Source organism: Asterias amurensis, chromosome 13 (genome assembly GCF_032118995.1).
Source record: "Asterias amurensis chromosome 13, ASM3211899v1".
Taxonomy (NCBI): Eukaryota; Metazoa; Echinodermata; class Asteroidea; order Forcipulatida; family Asteriidae; genus Asterias; species Asterias amurensis.
In genome coordinates, this window is record NC_092660.1 from 849,977 (window position 1) to 872,382 (window position 22,406).

At 38.7% G+C, this 22,406-nt stretch overlaps 3 protein-coding genes across 3 annotated transcripts; 1 reads left to right on the plus strand and 2 right to left on the minus strand.

Moving 5' to 3' along the window:
• Positions 1-240: 240 nt before the first annotated feature.
• Positions 241-7,088, minus strand: LOC139946060 (NAD kinase 2, mitochondrial-like). Its single transcript, XM_071943657.1, has 8 exons — positions 6,690-7,088; positions 6,228-6,316; positions 5,491-5,748; positions 4,901-5,125; positions 4,150-4,245; positions 3,605-3,660; positions 2,866-3,043; positions 241-2,210 (listed from the first exon to the last, which is right to left on the minus strand). Exons 1-8 carry the CDS (start codon positions 6,951-6,953, stop codon positions 2,072-2,074), a joined length of 1,305 nt encoding a protein of 434 aa, XP_071799758.1. The 5' UTR covers positions 6,954-7,088; the 3' UTR covers positions 241-2,071.
• A 124-nt stretch (positions 7,089-7,212) lies between these two features.
• Positions 7,213-17,406, plus strand: LOC139946059 (nucleoporin NDC1-like). Its single transcript, XM_071943656.1, has 14 exons — positions 7,213-7,345; positions 8,304-8,424; positions 9,056-9,157; positions 9,558-9,784; positions 10,330-10,395; positions 11,175-11,283; positions 11,743-11,921; positions 12,216-12,390; positions 12,901-13,116; positions 13,277-13,519; positions 13,909-14,088; positions 14,661-14,761; positions 15,344-15,516; positions 15,906-17,406. The coding sequence occupies exons 1-14, from the start codon at positions 7,304-7,306 to the stop codon at positions 15,967-15,969; spliced, it is 1,998 nt and encodes a 665-aa protein (XP_071799757.1). The 5' UTR covers positions 7,213-7,303; the 3' UTR covers positions 15,970-17,406.
• Positions 17,407-17,801: 395 nt separating this feature from the next.
• LOC139946061 (uncharacterized) lies at positions 17,802-21,713 on the minus strand. Its single transcript, XM_071943658.1, has 3 exons — positions 21,373-21,713; positions 20,162-20,395; positions 17,802-18,364 (listed from the first exon to the last, which is right to left on the minus strand). The coding sequence occupies exons 1-3, from the start codon at positions 21,416-21,418 to the stop codon at positions 18,252-18,254; spliced, it is 393 nt and encodes a 130-aa protein (XP_071799759.1). The 5' UTR covers positions 21,419-21,713; the 3' UTR covers positions 17,802-18,251.
• Positions 21,714-22,406: the final 693 nt, after the last annotated feature.

The window sequence follows — 22,406 nt, forward strand, 5'->3', positions numbered from 1 at the left end:
CGGCTCATGACAAGATCCTTGCTAAAACCAAGTCACTCCAGAGTCTTTCCGAACGACTGCAACAATCGATCTTTCGTTTTCTAGCAGGTCCAGTCGCTCCTAACTTTTTCAGGCGTCAATCTTTTCATGTACTTCCTTCAGAATTTGGTTTGGGGGTGACTATGGAGCGCCTGTCTGAAACGGGTGTAAGGTGAATTGCACAAAATACAGATTTGACTCTACATTCGACCGCTACAAAAATGACAGTTTGCATACTTTGATTTATTATTTCCATTGGAAACAAAGTTCATGTGTTCTCCACATTCTGTGACTTAATTAACAAAAAGCATTGTGAAACTTATTTAAATGATGCTTTATCAATGACATTCACTTTCCTGACTCATCTCAGCCAACGATGGATCAATTTCTCCAGTGATTGGTTTTAAAATTAATTCTCATTAGTATTCTTGAACAAATCATGTCAAACAAGATCGATGTATTATTAGATAATATTGTTATATACAAACAATTAAACAAAACTGTGACCTTATTGACCAATCCTGGTCTGGTTTTTAAATTGAGGCAGGCCTGGAATTCCATGCAGACCATGGAGGCCTTTATGGCCTGCATTGCTCCTGGTCTTGGCCCTGGTGCCCCTTCAAAAGTTTTCTTTTGCCCTTTGCAAAATGAAAATGGCATTGCTCTCTTCAAAGATGAAACTCCATGACTGTAAGGCCACAATTCCTTGGAAATTAAGCTTCATTACCCCTGCACCCCCCCCCCCCCCCCAAAAAAAGTTATTATACCACCCATTATGTTATTAACAAATTTGATAAAATATTCAAATAGGGTGTAGAGCCATCACAAAGTAAAAGTAATTAAATACATGTGACGATTTCTGATGTGATTAAAATTTTGTTATAAAAAAAACAAAAAAATAAGTAAGATTTGAAATTGTGCATAGTGTAGGAAGTAAGAAATGAAGTTTATGAGTAACATTAATGTGTTGTTAAAATCTCTTTTGGGATAAGTGTTGGGTCTGAGAAAAAAAGAGTTACACACCTTTGTTTCAACATCCTTGTGGTCCGACACCCTTAATGTGTTTGCCTAATCTTAACCCCGACCCTGGGGTGTATATCACTATCAGAACATAGGGGTTTCATTTCATTTATTCTGGTTGTGAAGCCGAGGACTCTCACAAAAGCGAATTGAATCACTAGTCAAGGACCCCATGGAGAGAAGACAATGAAAGAAGTTGCAGTTTGAGATGTTGGAGGATAAGCCAGGAGAATTATTGTACAAGTTTTGTAAACCTTCAAAACATAAATTTTGTATATGCATGCAATCTGTTATATTGTCTTGGTTGACGACGCCGGTCTGACGACGATCAGTCATCGGTAAAAGGCGCAACATCGACTGGTTCGAGACTTGGCTAGTCTATGAATTGATCCAGATGCTTGTTTGATACAGATATCTCTTCTCCAGTTATTAATAATTGCAATATCGCTGTAAAGATAGTTGTTTGATTATGGGTACTGTGTGATTTCACAAAATCAAACAGAAAAGGCCTGTTGGAGTTTGTTAGGTTTTGCATCATGCCCCTTAGCAGATTGTTTTATTTTGTTTGATTGGGTACAGTTCCCATTGCATGGTAGTATACGATGTTGGAATGTGTTGGTTAGGGATGGATTCTAGTAAACCATTTGGGAGTTTGAGTTATAATTAAAATTAAAATCAAATAATAATTGCAATATCAGCGAAATCACATTAACAAAACGAACATTCCTCCCTCTATGGAAGACATAACCCAGCTTCTGCAAGTCGAGAGTAATGTCAGATTTGTTCCCCCTAAAATAGTCGGCTTTCATCTCATAGTTTCCTGAAGCAGAAACTAGTTTTATGAAATGCTAAAGCCCGGTTCATACTTCCTGCGAGTGCCCATGCGATACAAGTTTTGATGCCAAAAATTTGCAACGAATAATTCACATCAGTTGACTTGTGCTTAACTCCTGCGAAACATTTGCTGCGAACGTACATACAAATTTGAATCGCATTCGCATTCGCAGGAAGTATGAACTGGGTTTATCTGGTGCTAATCAAAAAGTTCAAATGTTCTCAATGCATCTTCTTCTTTAGTCTCTAATGTCGCTATTGCACCGTCGTTGAAGACGAATGATGACCCACTGTCCATGACGAGGCATGCATCCCAACCACGGGATCGAACTCGGATTCTGTGTTGGAAAAAGTCACAATAATATAGAGGAATTAAAACATCCCTCTCTGAAAACACCCCTTCCACTCCGAAGTTCAAATTCTAAATGTATTAACCAACCTTTGTCCATGTTAAAGAAAAAGTATGTAACATTTTCCATCCTACAACACCAACCCAATGGGAAATGCATTTGTGTAGGAGAGTCAAATATAACTCAAAACCAAAAGCGTCGTGACTGGCCAGGCAAGGATTCAAACCCTGACCAGTCAATTGACAGAACTTGAAATACGGTACACTTTAATACTCGGTACACTTTAATACTCGGCACACACTTAAATACTCGATACACTTTAATACTCGGCACACACTTTAATACTTGGCACACACTTTAATACTCGGCACACTTTAATACTCGGTACACTTTAATACTCGGTACACTTTAATACTCCGCAACAATGCTACATAGCATGTGTTTACAAACAGGTAGCTTTATATGTTGTTTGAAGCTTTTCATGGTGTTGAAAAAAAAAAAAAAAAAAAAACTTGCGGGTACAACAATGTTTTAAATCTCGTTTGTGGGAGTGTTGGCTCTAAAGAACCGGTGTAGTCTTGATGTTTCAAACAGTCAGGAGAAAGCTTGACATGTATGTTCCCTTGTGTGTGTCTATACTTACTTCTTTGCAAAGCCTCTTGGCATCATGGCTTGGTAGATGCCATTAATGACCGGATCACGCACTGTATAGGAGAGGGTCGGATCGCTAGCATCAAAGACCAGTGAATTATTGAAGAGAGAGGCAACTCTCTCCTGGAGCACAGGACTGATTGGGATGTTGGCTCCCGTCTCTTGGTTAACTGTTTAAAAAAAAAACATTCAAGACATAGTACAAAACTGCTTCATATAGAGATGCTTTTAAGCATAAATAGGCAGAAACCAGTTACAGATAAAACATGTGGAATGATACTTTGGTTATCTTATTCTGGTAAGCAAAATTGTTTTGTTCTTAGCTACTTTTTGTGCTTAAGCAGCTCTATGCCATTGGGCCCTAATAATTATCAATTAAAAAGGAAAAGAATAAGAGATCATAAAATGTATTAAAACTATTAAATTACCAAACCTCAAGAGAAATAATTCAGTGCAGAATACTGCCAAAGTCAATGAAAGTGTATTTGTAAACCCAACGATAGTTGTTGCTTATTTCTTGATCTTTGACCCAGTCCCATATAATAGATCTTTTTTTCTCCCAGTCAGAGCAATGTAACCAAACCTCAGTTGGAAGGGCAAATAGTCTGGTTCCTTTTTTGTACTACGACTATTAGTATTCATTACTACTATCAGATACAAGGAACATGACCAAGATGGTGGCATCGTAGTCCAAGAATAAATATAGGTATACAATTGGTGCCTTTACTTACATATTGCTAGTAGTTCTCTTACACTCTGATGTGACAGCTTGTTAATGTTGAGGGACCTGGTGAAACAAACAACAAATACACTGATAACATGCCTCTTCACCATACCAATCTTTCAATTAACACAGTTTGATTTTGTTCGTGGACGAAGGACTGAACTAGTAAACTTATTATGCTTTACATGGGATCAGGCATACTGATTAGGCAAGAGTGAATCTTTGGTTAGATGTGGTCTGTATGTCTTTAGAATGTCAAGTAAGGCCAACAGGCAACCTTGGTTTGTCTGGCTCAGAGTTCATGTTGTCTGGGCCATGTTGTCTGGGTCAGAGTTCATGTTGTCTAGGCCAGAGTTCATGTTATCTGGGTCATGTTGTCTGGGTCAGAGTTCATGTTGTCTGGGTCATGTTGTCTGGGTCAGAGTTCATGTTGTCTAGGCCAGAGTTCATGTTATCTGGGTCATGTCGTTTGGGTCAGAGTTCATGTTGTCTGGGTCAGATTTAATGTAATCTGGGTCACTGTAGGGTTTTGTATCTTTATAGTTGCCCTACCATGATGTGGATCCGGTGCCTGTGCAGATTGTGATGCCTGAACTTTTCTGTCTCTCCATGGGTCCATCATCCACTGATATCTCATAATAAGAAACCCTGTATAAACAACAAGATTACAAGAAATGATGACAAACATTCTGCAGATTCAAAAAACTAGAACAGTAAAGTTGTGAACATTAAGACCAAAATAACTTACTCTGTGACAGTAAAAAACAAAAGTAGTCCCCTCGAAAGTAGTTAATAAGCCCTAGATAGTAGTTAATAAGCAGGATTTTTTTTTTTTCAGAAGCAAGTAGTCTTAGAGTGTCATGGACAAGCGGTTTATTGGAGCACCAAATTCCAGTTCTGGTGGTTTAGTCATCCGGGTATAAGCGCGGAATTCCCTGCTTCCGTAAGTGCAAATGCTTTGCTTACAGTAAGCAGAGTCATAAAACTAAGTTCAGGTTGGTTGAATGGTTGGACGGTGTGTTTATTGAAAACTACAGGATAGGAATAAAGTTACTCGAACAGGATTTGGAAAAAGGATAACAAAGTTTCCGGGAAACTTAAAATCTGGATGTCCAAATTGTTCACTTACAATACATACATACATATAAATGAAAGATAAAGCAGGGTGTCCAAAAAACACCCTAACAGCCCTCTTGCTAGAACACTTTGACCAGTATCAACTGTTATAAAAGTTTAGTTATATGGAAAACTACAGGATTGGACTAAAGTTACTCGACCCAAACCAAAATTGATGAAATCTTACGTTGATGACAGTGACTCCCCAATGAAGACCTCATTCAATGCTCTGATAGGAAGCACTCTAGGGACTGATTCAGCTTTCTCCAATCCATGTCTTAATCTATTCTCCAAGGTCCAATGCTTGTCTCGAAGCTCAGGTAACTTCAGCTGCTCTTCATGAAGGTCTATGGGCTCAGCGTTGATCAATCCACTTTCTACAGTTGCACGAATTCTCTGACGCCATTTCCATCTAGGAGGTAAAAATGTGAAGAAAAATCAGAATGATCGAACATAAGAGTTTTATTCTTTTAAAAAAAACTGTGCTGTTTTAAAAATCTAAAGTGTAATATTGCAATATTTCGCTGTAATATCTCTGAAGCATTTGAATTGTTTACAGGTTTCTAGAAAGGTTGACTCCTCTGTTGCTTACACTGGACGGAGTCAAGGGAATAAAGGTCCCATACCATTGCAATGGCATTGACGTCCTACCACAGGACTACAGTTTTACACACATTCTTTATCCCCGATTCAAGTTTAACATTTACTGATCTATCCTGTTCAATATGAAATAAAATTTAAATCAAACTCAAGCAAGAATCTACAAGAAACACCTACCTGAATTTCCCTTCCATTATTTTCTTGAGAGCCTCATCAAAGTTCTCAGTATACCATGGTGAGAGGCAAAGATACCCAGCGGACCCACTAGGGTAAGTATTAACTCCTAGCACCGGTTTATCATCAGTGACTTTACTGGCTGTCATGATGAAGGTTCCGTCCCCCCCAGCTGGGATGAGAATATCCGCCCATCGGACCGACTCCTCGTTCAGGCTTTGGTCGAATCTCTGAGCAACCTTCACCTCAATGTTCTGTGATCTGGAGAGATATTAAGATTTATACTTGATTTAGTATTAATAATGTGAATAATTATACCTTGCCAATATGAGACACAGGATAGACCCCCCCGTGTCCCTATACTTTAAAGGCACTGGACACTATTGGTAATTACTCAAAATAATTGTTAGCAAAAAACTTACTTGGTAACAAGCAATGTAGAGCTGTTGATAAAACATTGTGAGAAACGGCTTCCTCTGAAGTAACTTAGTTTTTGAGAAAGAAGTAATTTCTCACTAAAATATTTCACTTGAATTTGAGACCTCAGCTGTGTCTAACACTTTTACTATAGTCCACTTAGCCCTTAGCATTCCTGAAACCCTGAAATCTCCTCAGCTCCTAAGGAGCATGCAGCACCGTAAAATAATAGGTATAAATCTGGCTCTTTCCAACCATGCATCAAAGTTCCTGTGATTAGTATCTGGGTATGTTCCTATAGTGACTGCGAATGCAATACTTACTGCAAGCTCTCCACTATCTTGTTGACATTGTCAATGTGTACGTTATGTTTTTCTACAAGCCTGTCATATTGAGATCCTCGCTGAACAAGCTGAAAATAATTATCAAAATAGTTACATATATTTGATTTTGGGTTGAACAAAGACTTTTTAACGACCTCAAGATATAACATGCCTGCACTCTACCAAACAGAGTAATTATTTGCAAAAAAGACTCCACTGACCGTGGATCAGATTAACCTATCTCTATTTCTCGAGTTGCCTGTATGTCAAATTCTTACTCAAAAGCCAACGGCCAATTAAAAATAAATAAAATTTAAAGTTGATACTCACGATTGACATGTTATTGTGTATCAAATGTGTTATGACTCAAAGTCAAACCATTCTATATTAAACCGTGTTATAAAAATTATTATTGTTAATGTTAGTGAAAAAGAAAGTTAGTGAAAAAGAAAGAAAACAAACCACTTTCTTGAGACCATCTTCTCCAAGTTGACTGTATCGCTTCTTCTCAAACGCATAGCGTGACAGTTTAGAGACAACCAAAGCTCGCTTTGGTCTGAAGGGGATCCCGTCCCCTCCAAGCTCAGCCCCGCCCCCTCCTCCTCGAAAGTTTGTTGACATCAGCCTTCGGATCACATTATTGAAGTTCCTGGGGCTTCTTGAACGTTTTGCACAGATTAAAAGTCGATGTAAATAACCAGCAAAGACCCCACTCCTATGAACCATCTTTGATACAGACGATCCTATAAATCGTACTTGGGATTTTGACACGACAACGTGAACAATTTGAAGAAGAAAGCATGTAAATTACTAAAGCAATCGCTCGAGCAGCGAAGTGCTAGTTTCTGTGTACTGTGTGCACCGTCAGCTTTTGTTGTTGTCTAGCTAGTGTGTACTTCGCTCAAAGCCCATCCATTTAAAGATGCTATTAATTTTGTGCAGGTGCACCCATGCAACTTTTACAGCATGGGTTTTAAGGAGCCACTTTATTACCGCGACTGACCGCGACTTTTGAAATGCAGAAGTTAGAGACTGGCAACAAAAGCGAGTTTTAGTAATCCTTGGTTCGAAAGAAAATGGCGAGAATAGTAACAAGTCACCATTGGTATATGAGAGATGTAAGTTTTATGTTTATAAATTGTTTAAAAAGTTTTTTTTCGTGAATAATTAAAGTTACGTCTTGCGAATGGTCCTCTTTTTGACACGTGATTGTTACAAGCATACACCTATGTACGTCTATTTCCGACATCTTATTTGGTTTATTGCTTTTAATGTTTTATTTAATATTTCGAGACCTCAGATTTAGAATTTGAGGTCACGAAATCAAGCATCTGAAAGCACACAACTTTGTGTGACCAAGGTGTTTTTTCTTTCATTATTATCTCGCAACTTCGACGACCGATTTAGCTCAAATTTGCACAGTTTTTTTGGCTTTTGCATATTGTTGAGATACACCAACTGACCAAGTGAGAAGACTGGTCTTAAAACGGCCTTAATTAAAACTCTTAGACAATTACCAACATAAGCAACAGGTCCAACGAACCTCTCAGTTTAAGGAGTACCTTTCATGCACACCAGCATCCAGTTGGCCCTTGTTCTCAGTAAGGGCCGTCTCGCCCAAGTATCATGCCAAGGATTTTAATGGTTATAACTTATAGTTATAAAAAAAAGTAACATCAATAATAAATCAAAATAATAACACCATTTATATATATAGCGCCTTTTCCTAAGATTGCAAAGAGCTCAGAGAATGACAAGAAAAAACAACAACAATGGGAACGGGAAAAAAAGGGAAAAAAAGGGAAACCACAACCAGGCAAAGCCTGCATAATTGAGGCAAAGAAAGTCCAGCAAAAGCCGGTCTCTCTATGACGAGAAAGTGCAGGCCAAGCTAGGCAAGAGTTACTGACAAAAACAAAAATGTTTTCCAGTGGCTTTTATGTCAAGAAATGGAAAATAAGATCATAACAACATTTCATTGAGATTTCCCGAAACCTAAATCTCATAAGCGGCAGCAGCAAAACAGCGCCCTTGACTAGTATGACATCATTTCTTTTTATGCTTCATCATCACCAGGTGTTTCGATGGAGGACTGGAGCAAGTCTAGCCTGGTCCCTCATACTTCTTCCTTTTACCACAATCTTGTACATCGTTCTTGTTAAAATCGATGTCTTTCATCCATACACATGGTTACTTGGTAAGTTTGTAACAAACAGTCATTATTTAATCAAATTCTGTTACAGGAAAATGTTAATGCCTAATGGCCTGACGTTTCGACCCTAGCAGAGGTGTTTTGACCCTAGCAGAGTTTTAAAGACTCTGTTAGGGTCGGAATGTCAGGCCTTTAACTTTTTGTTTGTACTATACCATGTGCCCTTTGGTTGGTACTTAGCAAATTGCAACAGCTAATTTTTATTTCGCAAAATTATGTTTTATTACATAATATGCTATCCTGAAGGGACCAATGAATTCAAGCCCTGGTTTTACTTGAGTCAGCTTTATCTCACATGACAATGTTCAAACAGAAATGTTAATCATGAATATTGGTACAGGTAGGTATAGGCTGGTGAAATCTTTTTGAAAGTAAGCTTTTAGGCCTGTATGCTTTGTTTTTGAAAGTGCAAGGGCACAGAAGCAGTTTCTCCTTGGTAAAGGGCACCCTATGGGGAAACTGTAAATTACTACCTGAGCATTTCAAGGGCACCAAGGCAATCACCAGGGAAAATGGAGGCAATTACCTTTATTGCCTTTGTGAAGCTTTAAAATGAAAACTGTAACATTGGTTCTCTTTAAAGTAGATAAAAACGTTGTACTTCCTTGCCCAACAGATTGGCTCGGCACAGCTATGTCTTTCTCAGGCTTTGGTTACATCATCTTGATTGCAATCCTGACAACAGTTGTTGCCATCGGTAACGTCCTCTGCTACACAGGTAAGGTTTTTTGAGGTTTGTTTCTAAAGGCGTTTATTTAGAGGGACTCGATTTCAAAATATCCAAATGAAGAAATTGAAAACTTTAATCATAAAATCATATAAAAGGTCTATTACTGAGGGCTTTTTCTTTTGTTTCCACATTTCAACTATTTATGAATTAACATTATTTAAGTTCCATAGACTTAATCGCAAATACTTGGTATGCGAGGTAGGCGTAGAATGATGAGAATGCTGGTCTACTTAGAGATCAAGTTTTATCCCTAGCTAGATCGAACAGCGTGCATCTCATTCAACATTTAGCGCTTACGCAGTGTGTATTTGCGAAAAGGTCTATGCTTTTTAAGTTGCATAAATTATGCCATAGAATGTTTGTTAATTTTTTCCCCCTTTCTTTGAAGTTGTCCCTACTGTCCACATCAATCGCCTGTCGATCATCTGGGGTTTGGTCAAGCCACCAAGCCTCCTCCACATGGCATGCCACACCCTGGCTGGAGTCCTGATGGCCTGCTGCTGGGCAGCGCTGATTGGCACGTCATACAGCAACCTGACAGTGACCGCCGACAAGGGCGCTACGCTGTGTCTGAATGACCGTCATCTGTTTCTGGTGTTGCATGGTGCATTCATGGTAGGATTTTAAACATATATGGTAATAATAAAATCAAGCATTTCGGAGTAGACATACAAGGGCATGACTCTGGCTTGTTTCCATTGGACTTTTTTTCACAGGGCCACACAGAAAGTACATTCCCACCTGGTTTTGGCAACGGAACAGTTAATATTACTGTGTATGCATTGCGATTTACAGCCCTGTTCAATAGGTATACAGCGCGAAGCTTTTCCCATTGCACTTTTTAGCGGCTGCGAGGAAGTCGTTTGGCCGCGACATCTTTTGACACGTTAGTTTTCCATCATGGTCGTGGTAAGTTGACAGGGAGGTCAGTTAACCATGCATCCTCATCCGTTTAGTTTTGTCATTCTGCAATGAAAGTTAACACTTTGCTTCAACAAGAGACATTTTTCTTACAGCTGCTTACTGTCCTGAATAAGTCCTGAAGTGTTTGGAACTGCTCGCCTGTAAATCGCCCTTCGGCAGCTTATAATGAGTGGAAAGATTTAATACAAACTTTACTACCAAATTAAAATATTCAATCATCTGCTTTTTATTTACAGGGTTTTCTGTATTCAGTTTCTTACATTCAGCAGCAGGATCAATATATGGACTTCCCAGTTATACAAGTAAGTTTTATATATGTGGTAATTTATGTATTTGTAATACAGATGAATTTTACTCTCCTGGTAGTGAAAAAAAAAGTTATTTGAGATGGTTTATTCGGGTACTACCGTTACACACAAACAGCTGTATAAATTCTCTGGGTGTTTTTTTTCATGTACTAGTAACTCTTTTGTCAGTTTCGTTTAGCCTGAAAATCATTTCTATTTTGCTTTCATTGAAGTGATCCAATCACAAAACGGCAGTTGAAATGAGTCTACTTTTAAGGGAATCAATGTGTGGTGAAGAGGTTTTCAACTAGTAGTTTAATCCCAACGAGGCCTGGTTCTTGTTACTTTTACCGAGACGAAGTCAAGGTAAATTATCAAGAACCAGGCCTCCTTATAAGGGAATGCTGTGTGCGTCGCGCGACTTGCGTGATGTGGCACAACTGTCTCGGCTGTTGCTCTCGCCCAATAGGAATGAAGAAACTGTCTTATAAGCATAGGTGCAAACCCGCGTGTCACGCCCATGTTTCAACACGTTTTACTGGTCATTAACAAAGATTTATACACACCCACGTGACGCGCTCTCCACCAATAGGAATAGCGAAAATGTCTGAGGTATTTATGAATGTTATTTAACTAACAAAACTAAATTTATCTACTCATCATTATTTAATTAAAACAGTTGCAGTTCTTAGATCCTGAACACAGCCATTTAAATTTTTCTGCTATAGCTTTTATTTAACTCACAAAACAGCCGCTGAAATTAACTTGCCTTTTTTATTGAATCCACAAAACAGCAGTTGAAATTCTTCCAAGTGAAGACGTACATGTGGTGCAGCCTGCAGAACAATGCAATCCGTTCATTGAGAGCCAGTGGATATTTTTACATTCTCTTTTATCTGTTCGGTAAGTCCTGTTGCCAAGCAATGCCTCTTAATATGTTCTTGGTTCATCTCTCCATCTTCTGTTTTGTCTTCATCGTTTTCTTGTTCTGTTTCATGTTTGGAAAACAATCTTCACTATTTCATTGTTTTATGAGGTGTCTCTGTTTTATCAGGTGCAACAACCTTGGGTCTCAGAATTCATCCCTCATGCAACAACATATCTTTCTGAAAGTTTGTATACAACACTGAACTCAGCGCCATGAGTTTCTTGTTTGGTAGATACGTGCACTATATAAGACTTCAATATTATTCTTCATTATTATTAAAGCAGAATGCACTACCTTCCCATCTTTTCACAAAGCAATTATTGTTAAGTGCCCTCAAACCATAGTTTCTCAAAGCATTGCATTTACAGGTATCTTAGCAACTCCTTAAAATTTTGCAAAGTTCTCCTTCTACATTTTCATCTTCTCTTTTGAAGGATCTATACCCAAGACTTGGTTACAATCCAACTTGAATCTTGAAGAGACCCCAGTACCTCTCAACTCCATTTCTGGACTTCTAGACGTCTCCCTCTTGTGGATTGTCCTGTGGACCGGTGTCGTCACAACTCACCTTTGGGGAGTGTCACTGTTTCTGTTTAAGATCTTCAATACAGAGGTAGGACTTTATTTTTGACAAAAAAATAATTAATGTGAATTATATTTTGGAAGTTGTCTACAACTAGCTTGTTCCTCTTTGGTTTCCATTGGACTAGCTTTCCTCTTATCTTTTTTTGAACCTATATGTACAAACTAAACTGTTATACATGTAGTCAACTCAATCATTGGTGATTGTGCCTTTGGCTGTTTGCTAAGGGTGTTGCTATAGGCAGCCTATGCTACACTGCATGTTACCATGGTGATCCAGCCATAGCCACAGCCAATTAGAGCCATCTTGCTTTCCTCTCTATAGGTTTACCAATTCCCCATCGAGGCGGCCTTTGTCGGCCAAGAAGAGCGCCGTCTCCACAAGGCGCTGTCTGAAAGACACAACCTCTTGGTTAAGTACTTGGCTTATCAGGACCTGAGCTCACTGGCTGAGCATCGTCGGGATCGAAGAGCGGATGTATTTGCTCTTAGCCAGCCTGGTAAAGTAATATAATAACAATAAAATAATTCTTAATAAGTTCTTATGAAATAACTAGTTCCATTGCGTGTAATGGCCTAGGGGTTAGAAGCACCAGATTCAAGCTCTGGTGTTTAATCAGCTGAGTGTGGGTTTGAGTCCTTAGGTCAGACACTTAACCATGATTGCTTCAAAAACAGTGTGGGATGAAGTGCTTTCTGCTCTACCAGCCAGGCTTCAGATGGATGATACCCAAGCCTGCATCCATATAGACTGTAAAGGGGGTACTCCTGTTTCAGCCCCAGGATGGGTGGCAACGGCCCCTGGAAAAGAAGTTGATTGTAACCCACACCTTGAAGTGGCCTTCAGGCCTTATGTGTCTGGCAACTTGCATAAACAGTTTTGTTTTCAATGCATCTCATCATTAGTGCGCTTTACTTTATATTATTTAAAACTAAATGATGGAAATTATTTACTCTTCGGGAAAGTCATCCCTCTAACCCAAACGTCTTTTTATAATTGGTTTAAAAAGGTGGTCATCCACACAACTGGATCAGTATCTGTGGAGCATGCCTGTCACTCATTGAGTCTCTGACTCAAAGACTCACCTCTCACCAAGAGTGGATTGCCAACGGCCTGGCCCAGAAGAAGAGAAGTCAGGATACTACTCCTAGTGAGCCTGGAGGGCAGTCATCCAATGGGAGCATGGCAGAAGGATCTAGGGTTGGTGGCGGACAATCTAACCAAGGTTTGTAGAAACTACATAGGGAGTAATACCTAGGGCATTGAATAGTGATTACAGCCAGCCTTGAATCCAGGTCAATTGGTTCGATTTAACAACCGATACAAACCATCCACATTTGAAAATCTCCTTTTACAATAGCATATTTTCCCCTTCCACACTGCAGATGCATCAACTTTTTGGTACACCCCAAGAGAGCCTCGTGGTCCTCACCTTCGTAGCTCCGTAGCATCTCCGATTACCCCCGGGGCACCCATGTATGACCATGGATACAACACGGTCCTACAAACACCACAGATTACTAGTCTGGATGTACTCCAAGACATTGGGACCCCAGGGATAGAGAGCACACGATATGCCACCCCTGGATCTGGTTACGGACCCCTTGCAAGACCATCTATTCACAGAGGTAGGAGCTGTCCCTGTCTTTAAAGGCTCTAGACACCATTTGGTAATTGTCAAAGACCAGTAACTTCACTTGGTGTAATCCAACATATGCACAGAATAACAAACCTGTGAAAACTTGGGCTCTATTTGGTCATTGAAAGCGCAAGAGAATATTGAAAGAAAAACACCCTTGTTGCACAAAGGATTGTGCTTTCAGATGCCAAATAAAAGTCTCTTTCTCAAGTACATGTTACTTAAGAGAGAGTCGTTTCTCACAATGTTTACTATCTACAGCTCTCCATTGCTTGTTACCAAGTAAGTTTTTATGCTAACAATTATTTTGAGTAATTACCAATGACACCCTAATAATAATTCCTTGAGTTACTGATGTTCCTCCTTTTCTTCACCCAGACCAAATGAAGCGTTCATCACCCTCTGGAGACCATCGCGGTCGTACTATGTTACCATGGCAGCATAGACTAGACAGCCTGAGAAAGTGGCGTCTGGGTGCCTATCTATTGAACCCTCTACCTGAAGCCATGAGCCAGGCTTTGTTTACCGATGTCCAGCTACATATCTGGGCTCTTGAAGGTGAGTTCAAATAAAACGTTGACCATAGATATGGATAGGATTTGAAACTTTGCAAAGTAAAAGTGTAACTAAGAGAGGTTTGCGGTAACACTATGTGAATATTCTCCTGAAGACGATCAGAGCATACTGATTGAAACGTTGAGTCGTTAACCACCGGTTCTTTTTAGTACCAAACACTACTCAAATGAGATATTCACATGGTTTTATCACAAACCTTTCTTAGTTAGACAAAGAAATGGAATTCAGAGTAGACATTCTAAGGCTGTATCCGAAGTGTTGGCTACAGCTATGGCTTTGGCTGAGAAGTAGCAAAGAGAATAACTTTGTGTGCTTTCAGGTGCATAATAAAAGCCTTCAAGTCGCCTGAAGTTGTTTATTATTTAAGTGAGAAATTACTTCTTTTCTCAAAAACTACATAACTTCAGAGGGAGCTGTTTCTCTCAATGTTTTATACTATCATCAGCTCTCCATTGCTCGTTACCAAGTAAGTTTTTATGCTAACATTTATTTTGAGTAATAACCAATAGTGTCCAGTGCCTTTAAATCTTGATTCATACTCTTTGCAACAACAGCCTTGTCATCGTTGGTGACAGCATCTTACCAAGAGGACACCTATGGTGTGGTTCAAGGCAAACTACCAGAAATCCTTGTTTGTATGCTGGCTGTACAGAATGTAAGTAACTGTCTGGGTTTGTCATTAACTATTTTACATACTAGGTAGCAGAACCAGCTAGCTTGTCATTTCACTATTTCAATAACAAGCTGAAAACACAGTTGGCTGAAACACGGTCACATGGGGTGAACGCATAGAGTCTAGTGCATGAGATTTAGGCCACCGTGAACTAGTTGCGCGTCAAGTTCCCGAAGCGAGCACTAAACTTTTAATTTTAGACTGGTTTCAGCGCCCTCTCTTGACATAACAACCAAAAACAGCGACTAAAAATTGAATACGGGAAATTAAATGCGTTCCTTTTATTGTTTAATCGCTTTTGATTTAATTGCCCATGTGTTAATTGTTGAATTAAAACCCCCGTTTCTTTTTTTCAATTGAAAAGCATAATGTGGTAAATGGAGCACGTCTGTCCCCCCTTGGGCCTGTGAGTGACCAGAAGAGGAACCTATTTCCCTCTTTCGGTCACTCAAAGTCCCTTGAGGGAATAGACATGCACTATTTACCTCATTGCCAGTCAATATGTGTACACAAATGTGTAGTTCTGACGGGTTGACGATTCGCCAAATTTGTTTAATCTTTCAGGCGCTAGAGAAACATTTCAAGTTACCCACGTCCCTGCCTAAGAGAAACCCAAGTGATTTCAGACCCATGAGATCCGGCCCAATACATCCCAATGACAGACTACGCTTTGACCTCAGGTCAACTGTGATGACATCACTGTATCGTGTTGTGGCAGCCTTCGGCCCTCATTTGAAGTAAGTATTTGGTAAAGGATATTTTGCCAAAATAACTTCTGGGTATGACAAAAATAACATATAATCACTATTCACAAAATGTTCAAGACCTTTGTGCGCAAGATTGCGCTTGGCCCTCATTTTGCGTAACGCTTCCAGTATCAATACATACCGGTAGTTAAAGTAAGATATACTAGCAGGGTTTATGCACAGCCAATGATCGTCGCTCCCAATTTCACCCTTTGCAAAACAGAGCTCGCAGAAGTGACAGAAAATGTTTTGGAACTTCGCGCAGGGCACCTCAGCAAAAGCACAGGGTACCATGACAAATGCTGTGTGAGCTGTTAGTTATTTCGAGCCCTGAAAACCCAACATCAGTTAAACTGATTGATATTGTTGTTTTATTGTAGAAATATTGCGATGGCACCTGAGTACAAGCGTAAACTTGGCCATCTGATGGATTACAAACAATGAGCCTTTATTGATGACCTCTGGACGACAAACAATGAGCCTTTATTGATGGCCTATGGATGACAGTGAACCTTCAAGTGCCTTGTGAATAGAACTTCCAGGAGGTACCATTTCAAAAAATAAGTTCTATACTTCCTACTTCCTAACCAGATATCCTTGTGTGCTGGCTGTGCAGAATGTGAGTAACTATCTGGATTTGTCCGTACAATTTGTTAGCTACAAACTATTTTGGGGTCTGAAACTTTCACTGGGTCGATTTTTTTGGGGGTACTCAATAGTATGTTTGTCAGTTGTCATGGAGGGCATTTTACCATCGGTCCCTATTGGATTTAATTTTGTCATTCTTAAAAAAAAGTCAAACACTTTAAACGATTCATGCATAAATCATTTCTCAGATTCAAATTTTGAAAATTTATTACTTCATAGGGACTCTATTTCGAACAGCTGTAGTGCTTCTCAACAAGATGTTAACTTGTTGTGTATTGACTGCACATGACACTATCGATTTCCTCTAAATGCTTTCAGAGGCTTAGCCTAATTTGTAAATAACTGTAATATTTGTTGAAAAGCTAGATGTGTATAAAAAATATGGTGCTGGACCCCAGGAATCTGTGACATTATTTCACTTTTGAGAACTCTTTAAATGTATCTTAAACAATAAGAATTAACATAAAAGACACACCAAGGAAAGACACACCAAGGAAATGTTACTTTAGTTTTGTTTCAATAAAACAACAAAGTGATTTTTTGTCTTGTCAGGAATTTTGTGGATTTTTTTCTTCTTTTTTCCCCCCACTTTCAGACCAAAATCTACACCACCATTAATAGAGTAGTACGATCACTTTTACTAATACATAATAAGTAAGAGCCAAATAAACAAATCAATGAACAGTGAGTCTACCAAATACAAATTTCTCTGAAGGATTGGTACTGGTATAAACTTTAGAATCAGTGAGTTTTCAGATGGAAATATTTCTCTGGAGGATTGGTACTGGTATGAACTTTAGAATCAGTGAGTTTTCAGATGGAAATATTTCTCTGGAGGATTGGTACTGGTATGAACTTTAGAATCAGTGAGTTTCCAGATGGAAATATTTCTCTGGAGGATTGGTACTGGTATGAACTTTAGAATCAGTGAGTTTTCAGATGGAAATATTTCTCTGGAGGATTGGTACTGGTATGAACTTTAGAATCAGTGAGCTTTCAGATGGAATTATTTCTCTGGAATACTGGTACTGGTATAATGACATAATAATAATGTAAACAATGTAAACAAATAATTTTATAAATTTACTCATCTTAGTTTAAACACTTCATCCCTGAAATGTAAACGGGCAATAAACTGAAATTGTATAACCGCATTGTTTGAGCATGCAGACAATCAGTCAAGTTTGGCTATGGTTATGGTCGAATATTAAATTTGATGCGCTTTGTTAGTTCCTGTTGTCATGGTAACATCATTTATTAAAAGAAAATCATCCACCGTATCGTTATAATTGAATATGTGTTTCCCTCCCAGGTCACTTTAACTACAAAAAGGGTAACCTTGAATATTTAATTAAATGTCATCATTTTAGTAATGTCCTCATAAAAAACTACGTTTTGTAAAATGGAAACTATGTAAAAAGTGAGCAAAATAGCTGACTCATATTTTCATTTTAATTTCAATTCAAAAGGTGGTAGTGTTTGTGAGATATATTGCTAAAAATCTGTAGTGGTTTACGCCACCCAGGAAGAATAATCTGTAATTGGAATTCACAATCTGAGAAACATTTCATGCAGAAACATTTCTCAGATTGGAATGTTTTGGAATCCCATTCTCTAAAACCACGTTCCTTAGAAGGGAATCAATTCTTAAAATGTTTTACATTATGAACAGCTGCAGTGCTTCTTACCAAGTGAGTTTGTATGGCCATAAATTGTTGGAGTAATAACCAGAGGTCTTCACATTTATTTTAGACATTTAGCCATCATTCAAAATGATAGTGAACCATTACATGGTGCTTAGGGTTAGGTCTCATAATTAAAACGTACATGAAATACTGTATGTTACAGCGCCAGGAGCGTCACTGATTGACGGATATGCGCGCTTTATAAGAAGCCACGATTAAACATTTAGCAATTATTCAAATGATAGTGAACCATTACATGGTGCTAAGGGTTAGGTCTCATAATTCAAACATAGTCCCACATCTTGCAGGAAATGCTGTATGTTACAGCGCCAGGAGCATCACTGATTGACCGATGTGTATATAAGATTCTAACCATTAACGAGGTCACTACATCTAACGACGACCCCACCATGTCCTTGGCCTGTACCATGTCCATGACCTGTACCATGACCTCTCTTGTTCAGCTGACATGCTGTTGTCTGCTGATCCAGAAACCCCTGAAACGCCTGACAAAGGAAAGAACAGATCAAGTATAATGAGAAATTTAAATTAGCTGCTGCAAACTGCTTACCAACCAAAGGGTTCCACCCTACAGAGTGTTTCCCGAAGGCAAAAATGACAACACAAATAATAAAAACCAGTTAATCTAACGCGCTTTTCACACCCGATGAGCATCTCAAAGCGCTTTCAACATAAACAAGTATACTGGTGTAACATGGTGTGGGTTCAAATCCCGGTCATCACACTTGTGTCCTTGAGCAAGACGCTTGACTCTAATTGCTTCTCATCACCCATGGGTAAATGGGTACCTGTGAGTGCAGAGATGGTTCTTTGTGATTGATTTAGCTTAGTGCGCTACATACAGCACAGGCTGTATACTCCTGAGGGAGCTGAGATGGTTTAAGGAATGAAATATGGCCCTTGGGTAATCATGTTTTAAGCCTAATGATCATTCTTTGGAATTGCTCTATGTAAGAGCTGATTTTATTAATATTGGTATTATTATTTATTATTATTATTATCATAATAAACAGAAGCAGTCAAGTGGAATTGAGAGAGAGGGAGGAAGCATATAGAAAAATCGTTGAACGATGAAGAGGCGAACAAAGGGGTTTGATTAAAGGTGTGAAGATGGAGAATAACAACTAATAAGAGACTGAGAAGATAAAAAGGGTAATACCTGTCCAAAAGGGGGGAAGGCAAAGACAAAAAAGGTTTTTTGTTCGATAAGATGTCTTTAGAAAGAAAATGATTAACAACTTTTCATCTATGTCTTCTCCTTTTCCCAACAGATATCTTTGTTTTTGGTCTGCCTCATTCACTATTTGATTACTTTTCTACCTCCTCCAAATTTGCATTGCAACCTCCTGTGGTCAAACCAGCATCTTCCCTCTACCCTTATTATCTCCTTCTTCATTGTCTACCCTTGCTTTACCAGCATGATCCCCCTCCCCTCCCTCCCTCCCTCTTTCTCCCTGATCAGTTAATTTATATCTACTTGACTGCTTCTGTTACACCAGTAGTCTATACATGTTCACGTGTGTTGTGTTGTCATTTTAGCCTTGAGAAAGACTCTGCGTGGTTCATAACGTCAGACCACTAACTTTTTTTTTAAGAGCAACTATAAATGAAAAATATCAATAGTGAACTTGCGGGTACAACAATGGGTAAAAACTCTTTTGAAGGAGCGGTGGCTCTGAAAAGAGCCGGTTTGGTCTCGACGTTTCGAACAGTGTACTCTGCTCGTCTTACAAAAACACAATTTTTTTGTTTGCGTTAGCGTTAGATTAAGTAAAACACACCCATTTAAAAAAAAAACCAAAAAAAACATGCAATCAATAATAATATCGATTCTTAGAGTGATGTATCATGCCAACAGAAGCACATGGGTTTAAAAGAACAGTACTGAATTTGTAAGAGAAAAAAACTCGTTTAAGATCACAGATATACATCAAACTTACACAATCTAATAATGATGATAGTAGGAAACATCCCTTAAATATTTCTGTCTAAAATGTCAACAGAAACACTCCGGAATTTGAACACACAACCTTTGCAATTCCAGAGCAGCGTCTTACAAATTAGAACTTTTCTTCACAGAACTCGGGAAAGTACTGAGTATACAGTGCTTATACACACCTTCAATGTAAGGGTCAAACCAAATTTTAAAATTCTTTAACTCTGATTTTAAACTCGAGTGTTCTGTTCTTTCGAAATTTGAAACTTTAAAATAAAAAGCAATCCATTCGCTGACACCCCCCCCCCCCTTTTTTCCCCGGAATGAAACTTAAATAAATGCTCACTTATTTGTTCACAACCCCAGAAATCTTGAATCTCCTTGGGGTCAGTGCTGATGAGAACGCCGTTGATTAAGAAAGTAACCTGGTCATATGGCCGATTATAGGAGACCATGTTCCTGCCTCCTAGCCGCATCTCAGTACATTCACATGGGTTGGTTTCCGATACCCACCACCGTGGTAGTCTACCGTGACCCCTTCCCACGGGCTCCTGGTAGACGTAACATACGTGGGCATAAACTGCCGTAAGAACAGAGACAAAGTGTAAGATCATTTCTCATAGTTGCTTTTGGAGTCGCACCTGGGCATAAACTGCCGTAAGCAACTTGACAATTTGAGACCATGTCTCATTGTACAGGGGAATATACCTTTGCTTTTTGGAGCCGTTTGGTTGTTTTAATCCAAAAACTTCATAGAAATGAGCTATACATAGGCCATGGCCATTAAACAAGTAAACTAGCCATGTGAAAATTTCGCGTTTTTGGGATAATCGCTGAAAAACTGGAGCGGTTATGTAACGCTTGAAAAATAAATAAAAAATGGCAATAATATCTTTGTAGAAAACATTTTGAGGATCATTTACTTTAGAAGCAATGTGGTAATGGAAAAGGATCAGGTTTTTTTTCTTCATCTCCAACACTTTGAAGTTGAGCAACGTTTTTATCAGAAACGGGCAGATTGTGTATTCCAGTTACGGATCGTTATTCATGCGTGGTCATATAGCCGCTCCAGGTTTTCAACGCTGTCAAGCGCTTCCCATATTCAAATCTTGGGCCATGCAAACTATTATATTTTACAAAAACCGCATTACTTCGAAGTGAAAATGGTTCTCAACGGTGCTTTATACTAGCTTCTGACAGGACTCCATCAACAGTTTTTATTTGCATTTATTTTAAGAGTGAATACGTTGTGGGGATATCGCCGAAAAACCGGAGCGGTTTATGTCCACCCGTGAGGAAAATCCCAAACAGAAAACACAATCTGATAAGAGTTACCACAGAAATGCTTCTCATACTCAGATCTTGGGTCTTGAAACTTATATACTTTTAAACATCCGCATTCCTACAAAGTGAAATGTTTCTCAAAGTGCATAAAAGAAACAAGAGACATTTATCATCGAAAGCTGCGGCAGTAGGATTCTTACCAAAAGTTTTTATTGGCATTAAGTTTTAGATTACCAAACGTGTACAATCCCTTCAAATAATCAGTTTACTCACCCTCGCAAGACAAGACTCCAAAAATAATGAACAAGGTGAAAAACATTCCAAATCCTCTTGCAAAACCGACAAGAATATTCACACGCACACCTCTGCAGATGCGTCAAGACTGAACGAGTGGTGATGATAACTACAAAGACGGATGCTAATAAGGCCGACACGGAATTAAATTACCAATTGGTGCGTGGTCCCCAACCTTTCATGGGCGTTAACGATACATTATTGGGTTGGTTTTGTTGTTTGCGGCTTTTAATTTAGGTCAAAAGTTTAATTGGCAAATGCAAACTTTTAATAATATTAATAAGGCATTACAGGAAACAGCTCTGCTCTGTGAAGCTGGAAAGACAGAAATAGTAAAATTTGAATATCAGATAAATTTTAAGTCAATTAAACATTTATATATTTACAGAAAAAAATAGACAGCCTATAGTTCGAGCAAAGAATACTCGATAATGATAATAATGTTTAAGTCCAGTACGATGAAGTGGGTATAGGCTGGTCAACAAATATGCGCTATTCTGCGAGCGAACCATTCATGATTTCTTAAGGGTATGAAATGCGTTTGCACAATAATTCTGAACGAAGAATAAAGGGCTTCTTGTTTTGTTGTATAAGACTTTTATTTAGAAAGAAAAACATTAAATTAATTAGACATAAGTATGGTGTGCATTGTTTACCGCAACCGAGTGTAATGTAGGCCCTAAGACGTTTTGAAATAAAACAAGAACAATGGAAACAACTCGGATAAGATGTTTATTTCAACCGTCCGTTGTTCACTGGTGGTTTAGTTTCATCAAACATTTAAAGTAACTAGCCGACAGTGGTAGTAATTTTTACCCCAACATTCTATTACGAAATAATGAAAGTTTACCAAGAAAATGTAATTTTACTCCCCTGCTGACTGCTGACTGCTGGTTGTATATATGTTTCCATGGTAACCACACGACGCTACATAAGCACAATGAATGTCAGAGAGACACAATTCGTTATTATTTCAACATTTTTTTATGAATAATCGTTCATTAACACAAAAG